Raw genomic sequence first — 13,147 nt, 5'->3', positions numbered from 1 at the left:
AATAATTAATAGCCACTCCAATCGATGTTTATTTGTTTTAAAACGCATGCGCACCAATTTTAAATGTTTAATTCTAAAAATTTAAATTTAAAATCTTTTTTGTATGTTCAAAAACGGCTAGTATCGTTAATGTTTTAAATTTAAATGTATGGTTCGAATTCTTTATTCGAATTTAATTTTACCTGAAGACGACGTGCTTATTTACGTCGAAAGCGCTCGTAAATTAAAATAATTTCAAGTATATTTAACGCCTCATAGACTGACGTTCTTGGAAGAAGAAGTTTTGATTAAAAACAGTTTATTTTCTGGTTATTAAACTATTTCAAATAATAATTGTAAAATAAGTTATTAAATCTTCATTAAGATTATTTCAAATTATAGAAAGATGAGAACATTTTAACACTTCTGTTGTCAATCAATAATTAGATCATTTGAATAATTGAATTTTGTAATAATCTTTATATATACAGCATATTGAGAAAAAATGAATAGTTGCATACATTTTTTGAACAGAAGAAAAAATTTATAAATATATTTAAATGAGAAACAGGACAGAAATAATATTGGCTTCTACTCAAAATTGTAATCAAATTAATAATAAAGTAAATTTAATTCTATTTTTTAATGGTACTAATTACTGTTTTATTTTAATTTTTGTTTATATCAGTATAAATAGACAATTTTGGATATTAACGTTAACAGATATTAAGATATACTATTAAAAGTTAACAGATATTAAGATATACTATTTATAACAGATATACTATTAAAAGACATTGTCTACAATACTATTTGGAAATAGGAGTTACATCTACAGGTACAAATCATATTATAACTGCTAATTAAATGCAATTGGAGAATATTACTATAAACATTCTTAACTTGTCAATAAAAAAAAAATATTTTTTTAAAAAGATTTTTCTAATGTTTACTTCAAACTCTTGTGTTAATATGAGAAACAGATTGAAATACATTACTTCTATTTTAAGATTAGAGAAATAACAAAATAATCATAAAGACATAAAAAGAAATTATATATTTTTTTTGTTATGATTAATAACTGACAGAACTTTAATCTTCATAGATATGAAGATTAAAGTTAATCTATTCAATCTATGTTAATCTATTAAGGTGTTCACCATGTAGTCTCTAAACACCAACATGGCCATTGTCAGTTCTCAAACTGAATCTGAATTCATTGCTCTAGATGACCTACTTCCATTTCATTGTGGTCCTATCCCATTGGCAACAACACCAATCCAAATGGAGGCAACAGTGGGAGGCTCTCAGTGGCATCACACGTAATGGCTGCCATGATACTAAATGTTCCTCACCCAGGCACCTTGAAATGGTATGGACAGACACAAGGACCTGTAATGATAACACCATGTGTGTCAGGATGGTGGATAACGATATGGTCAGATGTGTGCATGCTTGTTGGAGGACCAGGCAGTCCTCAAGGTTAATGGTCTACCAAGGGCATCCTTATGTGCAAGCTCTCTTATTCACTGGTCCAACATCTAGGCTGTCTTGGCAGTGCTGTCAGAATGGCCTAGTTGTTGGGTTATTCAGCGAGATGACCATCTGGCTTCTCTCAACCCAATGATCTTTTCCTTCTCAAACTCAGTTAGTTGTTCACATGGTCTTTGATTGCAATGTAAATGCTTCTCTAGTGATACAGTGTCCTTCTGCAACAGGTAAACTATAGACAGGATGCATTTGTGTTTTTTTTATTGGCCAAGGATGCCACACTTTAACACTCTCTGTTGGCATTACACAATGAGCCATTACACTATAACATAATCACTTCCATATCTGCTTGCCTGTATGCCAAGTTTTGCAGTGAAACAACAATTCCTTCTTGGTGTGCTAATTTTTATGGCAATGAATTTATATCTGGTTATATTTCTCATGTAAGTTTGATTCTAACTCTAATTAAAGTGTTTATTAGCTTTTTAAAAATGGAATAGTTATGATTAATATCCTATTGTCATTAGGTCTGAAAATTTAGATTTGTATCAATTTTTGTGTCAATTAAAAGTTTACTCTGAACAGCAAAAGATATTACAGTAAAACCTTGTTAAAACAAAGTTTAAGGGGTAAAATGTCTTAACTTTTAGTTAGAATTTCAAGTTAGCAAGTTTAATATGTGATTTTCTCAAATTTTTCTGTGGCTGAAAATTTCCTGTTATTAAGCTGTTACTCAAGGATATGTTCACAGAATGATTACAGAATGGTATATAATTTATGATGTTTTTGAGTGCATTGTCAAGTTACCCCTTGAATCCAGTTAGAATGCTGGTAACATACTTCAGTAAAAGGATGTTGATACAAGTATGTAATGGTGTGGTGTTGTGTTCAATTAAGATAATTGAAAATGAAGGAAATATGAAGATATAAGAGCAAAGGAAGATCACAGAACTATCCAAGGGCAGAAGTTACAGGAAAATAAGTTCAAGTTAAATGTACTGACAGATTTAACTTAAAAAGACTATTATATGGAAAAACCCTATATACTATGCCTGCAACCTGTTAATGCAGTTCAACTTAGTGATGTTTTACTACATTATTTGTTCAATTTATAAAATAATTAAAGCAATAGATATTCATGTTAATTTCATGATATATTGCCCTTTAATAAAATCAACTTATCAAACCTAAATATCATGTTTTTGTGATTTTTTAAATTAATTTGATTTATACAAATATTTTAAAAGTATGACCTAATTATTATAGTGGAATTTTTCAGATAGAGTCAAAGTTAGAAAATCCTACTATATTTCACATCCAAGAAAATCAAAAACAGGAAAGTCTTCAATTTACTAACAATACTCAGGGAACTTATTCATTTCAAACACCTGTGGAAAATGATGTGAATTCACCATCATTCAACAGTCCATCAAGTCCTTTTTCAGTAGGTCTTACAAGTTCTGCTGCCAGTTCTAATGATGTAAGATATTTTTTAATTTCATAAGAATAAAATTTGATTTCTTAAATAATAATCTTTTTAATAAAACTCATTTTATATAATATTTAATTCTTATTATTAATTATTATTAACTCTATAAACTAATATTTATATGAAGCCTGGAATTTTAATTATAAATGTAATTGTTATGCAATGGATAAGATTGACAGATGGAGGAAAAGACTGGATAAACCAGTATTCTTATGTAGATAATTAAAACTGATGCCAATGATGATGGTAATAATTATAATAATATGTATGATAAGAAACTTTTACACGTATATATCAAGTTAGTTGATCACTTTGACTGGAAGATTTAAAACAAAAATAAATCTCTTTATAAAATTGTATATTTTGAAGTCCTTATTTAGTAATAACTAGCCACAACTAAGTTCAGCACCTGAGGAAGGCCTTGGTGGAGGCCAAAAACATTAGTAGGTTTTGTGTCAAACACAACACTGATAAAAAAAGGGTTTTGTTTGTGGCTAGTTAGTACTCAATACAGTGTTAATTGTTATAAGACGTTTATTTTGCCCTTATTTAGTATATACAATTAGTTTTTGATTGAATATTTGAGACACCAATTAACATAAATTAATTAAAAAAATATTAGAATGCAAAACTTAAGTAACTGCTAAAGAGAAGCTTAAACTCAAAATACATATCAGTATTAATAGGAAGTTTTAAAGATTATAGATATATAATGAATATAGTATTTAAAGAGGTTGTCCATATGACAAAAAACATCATCAAAGGCATCATTTTCTACCTCTCCCCCTCCCTGTTATCAAGCATCATCATGGTAAAAGTCCCTCCCCATATTACATCATCATAATCAGCATATTCCTTCTTTATTAATAAAATAAATACAATTAATTTGAAGTAAGATCGATATGCTATATTTATTTTTTACATCATTTACAGTATATATGTAAGATATCAAGTTCCAATGGTCTCAGCCAACTCTTCAGTAATCCAATCATTCTTACTGTTTATGTCACTATCAATCTGTCAACATGCTAGTAGGTCTTCCTGAAAGAGATGCTTTTTATCCTGTTATACACCAAACATCATTATTTCTCATCATTTAAATATGTAAATAAGTTTAATAATATTTTAAATTTCTTCTTCTTCTTCTTCTTTTTTTTTTTTTACTTTCCCTAGCTCTGTTATATATAACAGAGATAAAGTTTGGCAATTGGTCAAAAAATAACTTCCCCAAGATTTTTATATTTTTTGACTTAGAACCTTGAAATATCAAGAAATGCAAAAAAATAATTAAATTGGTTTTTTGTATGTATGGATGTTAGTGTGTGTGTGTTCATGTTTGTGTATGTATGTGTGTGTGGCACAATTTTGTTCACCCTCTTTAAAGCTTAATAACTCCTGTGCTTTTTATTGAAAATTTCAGAAAATTTTTCAAGGAGGTTTATGCATTAGGGGATTGATGCTGTTATATTTTGGTGGTTAAAGGTTGATGGGGAGATAAAGGGGGTCATTTGTCATATCTCCAGAAGAATGAGACTTAATGACACTTTTACTTCTTATTAGCATTTACAATTTTTTATAAAAACTATCCTTACCCTCAAAATTAAGCTTTTTCCCCTTTTATAATAATCAAAAATTTAAAGTGTTTTTTAAATAAAATATTATAACAGATGGTGCCATACATACAGTTTTAAATGTTGCCAGGAAAGTTAGGCAACTTGTTGCTGGATTTTTTTTTTTTTTTTTGTTAAATATATAAAAATTATATACTTACAAATTTTTAAGAATATAAAATAATTTAAATTATTTTTCTAGCTGCACTCAGACACCCAAAATGAGCCGAACAAATCTTAAACAGCAATTGATGAGAGAACAAGTGGAACAACAAAACAAGAGAGAACAACAATATGAAAGATTAACAGGAAGGTTGCCAAATTCCATTAGTGTGCAACATTCTGCAAATAATAAAACATATAATTTTCCAAAGGTAAATTTCTATTTTGAATTTTCATTTAAATATAATTTGGGATCACCAATTATTGGCTGAATTTGAAAAACCTGAATCAGAGATATAGTGTCAAAAATAATTGGCAGATTTTCAATTATTAAAAGTAAATGCAAAAAAAATTTGATAGAAAATATGATAATTTTTAACTTCAGAACTACTAAACCNCTAAATTTGGAGAATCCGTGCTTCTCGCGTGGACAACTGTACGTGGCCGGCTCATGCGTCGGAAAACCTTCCGATTTATTCGTGTACGCACCAGACGGAGAAACAAAAAATATCGTGTATCCACGAGCACTCCAATAAATAAATAGAATTGAAACAACACTTTGAAATGTTTTCCCGATGAATACGAATAATAATAAGTTTCGATAAAAATGATAAAATGAAAATTTAATTTTATCATTACGAGTTTGCTTGAATTTCGTTTCTTCTGAGATCGCAGCAATGCGCGACGGGTAAGCTAGTTTTGTTATATTAATGGAGGCAGTACGCATTGGTTTCTGGGGCTTCACTTTATAATAAAAAAATAAATGTCATTGTGCATTATTGTTTTTATTGTGTAATATTATACAATGTATACAATGATCTACTGTAATCATTGTTAAATATTATTTACTGAATGAAAGTTTAAACTTTATCTAAGATTTAATAATTATTTCTTACAGCCTAAAGAAGGGGAAAAAAGTTAACATTGTATTTTAACTTAATATTTTATGTATTTTATTAACTTATGTATTTTAACTTAATATTGTAAATTCCTTAAAAGATATAAGTAAGTATTATAATAGTTATTATTTTAGAATAAAATTTGAAATTTTGTGTTTTAAGATTATAGTTCTGATTTATTTTGTCCATTATTTGTCTGTACTGATTCTACAAATTTTATGTTCACATTATCTGATAATGATATACTGTACTCCTTATCGGAGTACATAATTAATTATCAGATTGTTCGAGACTCGATAAAAACTTCAGTAAATTTTTGTAAAGGTACTCTTTAAAATCCATACTAATGGAACAAATACTAATGTATGTGTATAAAATTATGCACAATGAAGCTGTTCTGCTTATCACAGAAATCATGTTTTTGTACACAAAACATGTCCGAACCTATTATTAATATATGATCTCTCTAGATTTCCTGCCTGTAATGAGAAGGATTGTCTCTGCTCATGACGAAAATGTTGCAATTCAAACGTTTTAAATCATGTGAATAACTAATAGAAATTTGTTTTATGTCAAAATAATTTATGAAAACGAGCAATTATTTATTTTGACGTTGTCATAATGACGGGCTGCAATTTTTAATCATATTTTTAATTTATTTAATTGAAAATTATGCTCTCCACCTCAAATTAGTACTGTAGTATCTTGCCCCTGTACATCATACTTTTCCTTTAACAATAGAGACCTGCCAATCTCTATTAACTCTTTCAGAGGAAAAGTTTTGAATTGAAATAACGTGACTTCTGGTTTGCATCGGAAGTTCATATATAGTTAATTGGGGCCTCCTGCCCGTAAGGTTTTCATATCTGGTCTCGTCTTTCATCTATCTAACTCCGTTCTTGTGATTAAGGAAAGACAGACGGACGACAGTGGTAATTTAAAGGTCTACAATTTTTTTCAAATTGAAGCCTAATATATTTGGTCTAGCTATCTAAAATTATTTCATAAATATTTGCAATCCAAGTTTAAATTTTATCTAATAAGCAAAATTGCTCACTTTTCGAATAAACTATTCAGATTGCTTGCGAATAAACAGTTTTAATTGCGTTTTTAACAGAAACTTTGTAATTTAAACAGAAACTTTGTACTTCATACAATAATTTCGTACGTACACAAACTGAATCTATGGAACTAATTCTAGCATTAAATTTGTTCCCAAACATTGGCAATACATTTAATGCGAATTGAAGTAGCAAGCATATAATATATTGGAATGGAAGCCGTCATTTACGAATGTGCCAATGAAATGGCATTTTAGGTCACATAATTTTTAGCATTTTGTGCTTGTTTGGAATGCATTATTTTAAATTTTTATCTGGAATCACGCCTAGAATTTTTGTAAATATTGCTGTTTAAATAAATTTAAGTTATTTGTGGCTGTAAATTATGCAATTTCTTTTTAGATTTCAAAAAATATACAAACGTTTTACTATTTTTTTTTAAATTAAACGATGATATATTTACTATTTTAGAAATCATATTTGATCTATAAATTTAATTTTCTACTAAAATATCACAAAAAATAAAGTTGTTTTATTATTATAATTACGTAATTTAACTATTATTATTTTTTTAATAAAGAAAGAAATTCCGGCTTAATGATATATACTGTATAGTCAACCCTTGGGTTTCGAACGCCTCTGATTACAAATAATTCGATTTACAAACAAATTTAGACCTATAAATGCTCCGTCCTTCCATCTGTCCTTTCGTAATCTCGAGAATGGAGTTAGACGAACATCGAAACCAGGTATGGAATTTTTAGGAACTGAAAACCCCGACTAATTATATACGAACTTCCGATGAAAACCGGAAGTTACGTTATTTTAATTCAAAACTTTACCCCTGAAGGGAGTTAGATGACCGGCACGACTCTATTCTTAATAGGAAAAGTATGAATTATAGGGCAAGACACTACAAATATGAGATAGAGAGCATATATTTTAAATTAAATAAATAAATTAAAAAATATGATTAAAATTGCAGCCCGACATTGCGACGATGCCACAATAAATAATTGTTGCTCGTTTAAATTATATTTCAATGCGTGTGCGACTAAGATTCTGATTTTCGGTACGCGTTGGAATTGAATTTAAATCAAATTAATTCATTAATAAAAATCGCGTTAATTAGCATCCGCGTAATATAAATGACATCCACGAATTCGTGTTTAAATGTGCTTAAAACTCAAATTAAATAAAACATTTATTAATATAATATAATATATATTATAATGTTAATAATTAATATTTATTAATACTAAGTAGCCAGTTAATTAAAACTAAAAATAATAGTTAAAACTTTGGTCTTTACACTGAAACTGAAACTAAAATTAAAAATAAAATCAAAATTAATCAATTAATGTAAATTAAAATTTAAATCAAAGCGGTTGAAAAGTAATATTTCGGAAATTATGAATAAAGTGCTCTTGTTGTCTGTTTTGATTGATTTTCGTTATACTGTACAGTATTTCATTCAGGCAGTCCGAGTTTAGTCTCCATTTATAGCTCTTTTAAAGAGTTGGTTTCGGTTGGTGGTGATGGAATATTTTGCTTTTAATATACATACATTTATAATGGATATATATAATATTATATTGCATTTTTAGGAATTTTCATGCATGAAATACAGCTAAAATGGTAAAAAAAAGAAAAAAGACTTCGTTTTGTGGTCAGGAACGGATTAATCCATATTACATTGTTTCTTATGGAAAAACTTTTTTTTTCTGGTTTGAAAACAAATCGGTTTTCGAATAACTTTTAAGAACGAATTAAGTTCGAAAACCGGGGTTTGACTGTATTTTAAAAATATTTGTTCTTCGTCATATTTTATTTTTATGTTTTTAAAGGTTTTCATTCACAATTTGCAAGAAGTTAAAATAAAAATATGTCGTCTTCTGTAATAATTTATTTTATCTGTTGATACAGTTTAGTTTTATTTCTTAATTTTTATATTTAACAAATAATAACGAATCCCAAATATATTTTATTTTTGAGATTTGTAATTGTTTTTCTCACTTATAAGTTATAATATTAAAAATCATTGTTTAATTCTGTACATTTTTAATAAAGACTGCTTTTTTGCTTGTTTTCTAAAATCAACGAAACAAAAATAATAATAGAAATTCGACTTACAGGTTTCACAATTATTATTTTTTACGTTATTATTTTATTTTCTGTATTTACTAATTAAAATTTGACCTTTATATATCATGATACTAAATTAAGTATATAAAATTTTATAATTTGGATGACAAAACTTTTTTTTTCTTTTTGTTAAAACGAAAGTCATTTCGGCGATTTCTTTACAACTTCTACCATTTTATTTATTTATTTATTTTTTGTGTGTAGAAATATTTAACACAAATGTAGAAAAATAAATTAGTTCGTAATTATTTAGTAAAGCAAAATTTTAAGAAAGGAGAAATGATATTTGATATTCGTTATTAAAACCTACATTAAGAGTAGGCCAAGCAAGTTTTTAACATGCTTAATATGCCAGTTTGTTAATGAGGAAAATTTAATATCCTACGGTTTCATATTTCATGTTTTTTTAAATGCTATTTCTTATCGCGTTTCTTCCTAGTTTGACCTAGAACAGGTAAGATGTTTTTAATGTGGTATGTTTAGTTTTTTTGTGGGTGTTGTTAAAAGATGATTTAATTATTTGTCAAAAGTTTAAATGCGTTTAAGTCCAACTGAATTGAAACCATTACTATAATGTTTTTATTTATTTATTTTTTTTTAACGTTCGACGTACAAAGACGTACACGTTGAATCTNTTTCTTTTTTTTTTTTTTTTTTTATAATTGCAATACTTGCTTACATTTTTACGTCTTCATTTTCAAATATTTTTTTCATATAATAAATTATTTTTTATATCAAGTTACATAAATTTGTATCCTGTATCTATTTGGCTTAAAGCGAAGTTTCTGACGTTAAGGTGAAGTTTATTATTATTTTTTCTACATATTTAAATAATGATTTTATAAAATATACTATTTTTAATAATTAATTTTGTATAACATATCACAAATTAGGGTTATTTGATGAAAAAATTAATTATTAACTATTATGCAGTGTTTGTTTATAATCTGTAAATAGACTGTGTATATATATGAACTTAGCTATAAAATTATTAACAGATAACTTAAATACTCAAATATATATATATGAGTATTTAAGTTATCCGTTAATAATTTTATACACGTCAGTAATACAGTAATTAACACACCAGTAAAAATGCTATACATATATATATATATATTGCTTTTTTACTGACTGTTAATGAATTTTATGCTCTTAATTTCTTGATCCAACGAAGTTTTTGTAATCTGATCTACTCATTTGTGTGGTACAACGCTTAATTCTATAAAAGACCATAGACAAATGCTTTCGAATAATAGAAAGTCTCATTAAATCCTTAGAATAAAATCGAAAATTCGCATTTTTAAAATATTTTATGTATTTATTTAGAAATACTGGACGGAATCTTATTCTAGATCTTCATATGTTTCATTCCCAAGGATGGTCGGAACCAACTGATAATAATTAGTACACACACGCCGATCTTTGACCTCTGGATTTTCATATTGATTAATGTCTGGTATATAAGCATAAAGTTTTCTCTACATTTATCCCACATCAACTTATTGGTAAAACATAAGCACAAATAACTCGGACTTTTAATTATTGTAAACAAAAAATTATATTTTTGTATTATTTTAATTCGATCTTATGTTAATTTGTCATTTGATATTTTCACGAAATGGATGTTAAATTATGAAATCGTTTCCGGTAAGTCTGTTTAAAATCATGTTGACATTATATGATCGAATTTGGAATTTAATTAAAACATTTTGGAATTTGTAGTCGTCTCATCATAATGAAACTTGAATTTCGAGCGAATTAATTTCATCTCGATAGTTTTTACTTTAAGATATATTGATATAATCAGGTTTTGCGTATCTTTTAAAGCATATTTAATGACTATCATAGCCACTTAATAGATCGATAGATGCAACTTTTAATAGGTCATATCTTTTCTTTCATCGTATAAATTATCGCGCGGATACTTTTAACGGAACGGAATTTTATTTTATTAAAACTCGTTCGATTTCGAATTTTTTGGCTGTTTAAGTCTGTTCACTTTAATGTCTTGGATCTCAGTTATCGGCCGGATGATGGACGTTGATAAAACGTAATGCGATAAGAGATCTGGAGGGTGTAGCTTGGTGGTTTTGTTTGCTTTTAAAGGCGACCATGCCGGTCTACGATGTGGAACGTACGTCTGAAAGGATAAACCAGGTTTGTAAATGCTTCTTTGATTAAATAGTTAAATGTTCGACCTTCCAATGAAAATACGTTCGTTGTTTAACACGTGTCTTATGAATAATTTTTTAAATGTGTGTGCACGTGTTTTTTTGAGGTCGAAAAGAAAAAAAAAAACTNTAATCTGATCTACTCATTTGTGTGGTACAACGCTTAATTCTATAAAAGACCATAGACAAATGCTTTCGAATAATAGAAAGTCTCATTAAATCCTTAGAATAAAATCGAAAATTCGCATTTTTAAAATATTTTATGTATTTATTTAGAAATACTGGACGGAATCTTATTCTAGATCTTCATATGTTTCATTCCCAAGGATGGTCGGAACCAACTGATAATAATTAGTACACACACGCCGATCTTTGACCTCTGGATTTTCATATTGATTAATGTCTGGTATATAAGCATAAAGTTTTCTCTACATTTATCCCACATCAACTTATTGGTAAAACATAAGCACAAATAACTCGGACTTTTAATTATTGTAAACAAAAAATTATATTTTTGTATTATTTTAATTCGATCTTATGTTAATTTGTCATTTGATATTTTCACGAAATGGATGTTAAATTATGAAATCGTTTCCGGTAAGTCTGTTTAAAATCATGTTGACATTATATGATCGAATTTGGAATTTAATTAAAACATTTTGGAATTTGTAGTCGTCTCATCATAATGAAACTTGAATTTCGAGCGAATTAATTTCATCTCGATAGTTTTTACTTTAAGATATATTGATATAATCAGGTTTTGCGTATCTTTTAAAGCATATTTAATGACTATCATAGCCACTTAATAGATCGATAGATGCAACTTTTAATAGGTCATATCTTTTCTTTCATCGTATAAATTATCGCGCGGATACTTTTAACGGAACGGAATTTTATTTTATTAAAACTCGTTCGATTTCGAATTTTTTGGCTGTTTAAGTCTGTTCACTTTAATGTCTTGGATCTCAGTTATCGGCCGGATGATGGACGTTGATAAAACGTAATGCGATAAGAGATCTGGAGGGTGTAGCTTGGTGGTTTTGTTTGCTTTTAAAGGCGACCATGCCGGTCTACGATGTGGAACGTACGTCTGAAAGGATAAACCAGGTTTGTAAATGCTTCTTTGATTAAATAGTTAAATGTTCGACCTTCCAATGAAAATACGTTCGTTGTTTAACACGTGTCTTATGAATAATTTTTTAAATGTGTGTGCACGTGTTTTTTTGAGGTCGAAAAGAAAAAAAAAAACTTTTAAAATTAATCGATTAATCGCTAAAAGTTGTTTAAATTATTTTAATATATATATATGGCTACATAAAATTTTATTAGAAAAAAATTTTTTTTTTGTTAAGTTTTTAAAATATTTTCGTTTTCGGCAGATTTAGTTATCATTTGTAATTGAAAACGTTATTTATATTGTGCAGTATAGAATTTTAAAATCTTTATTATACAGTATTTCATGTTTTTAAGTAATTTAATCACTTTATATAAAGCAGAATTTTTATTTATTAAGTATTTAAATTTTTAATAAAAACAATTGTGTTTTGTCTTGCTTATAGATTAAATTACCATATCTTTTATAAGACTTCTCATATATTTTCCACTTTTTATACATTATATTACTTTAGTTTTATGTACAAGTAATGAAAATACCAGTTCTCATCTTATCGCTTCATCTATTTTGTGTTTATAGGATTAGGACAAACAAATGTAAAAGTTTATATAAAAAAATTGATATAGCATTAAATAATTGGCATTTATCCAAAATAATTGTTTAAAATTAGATTGTCTTTTTTTCTTAAATCGTTCACAATTTTTCACTGCTTAGTTTTATATAAATTGATCTTGCAAATTGTTGACTTTATAATTTGATTTTAACCATTGATTAACTATCTTTATCAGTTGTAGATAATAAGATATAAAAAATTTAAATAAGATTAAATGAAACATGTTTAATAATTAAAGAAAATTGAAAGTTAGAATTTTTTTTTTTTATGAACTTTAAATTTATGTACAAATCTATGCTTTTCCCCAGTAAACAACAAGTAACCATTTAATTTTGAATAGCAACTTAATTTTTATACTTTAAAACTATTGAAACTTAACATTTTAATTTATTAAATTTTGATTTTTGAAT

General features: G+C 27.2%; 1 protein-coding gene across 5 annotated transcripts in view; it reads left to right on the top strand.

Moving 5' to 3' along the window:
* The window catches only part of LOC111619710 (microphthalmia-associated transcription factor-like), a 69,696-nt gene that overhangs the window by 33,818 nt on the left and 22,731 nt on the right, over positions 1-13,147 (top strand). For 2 of the 5 annotated variants that reach the window (XM_023361482.1, XM_023361484.1), the window contains one exon: positions 4,772-4,943. In XM_023361482.1, the coding sequence (XP_023217250.1) occupies positions 4,772-4,943 (172 nt within the window). Of the gene's footprint in view, positions 1-661; positions 2,951-4,771; positions 4,944-11,192; positions 11,608-11,647; positions 12,118-13,147 lie in introns of those variants that run through there. The other 3 variants (XM_023361483.1, XM_023361487.1, XM_023361485.1) reach the window with 3 other exon arrangements.

The sequence above is a fragment of the Centruroides sculpturatus genome, unplaced genomic scaffold (genome assembly GCF_000671375.1).
Source record: "Centruroides sculpturatus isolate CEXI.00-Female unplaced genomic scaffold, Cexi_2.0 scaffold141, whole genome shotgun sequence".
NCBI classification, from domain to species: Eukaryota; Metazoa; Arthropoda; class Arachnida; order Scorpiones; family Buthidae; genus Centruroides; species Centruroides sculpturatus.
The sequence above is the reverse complement of the archived record's forward strand: the minus strand, read 5'-3'. Positions and strand labels throughout refer to the sequence as shown.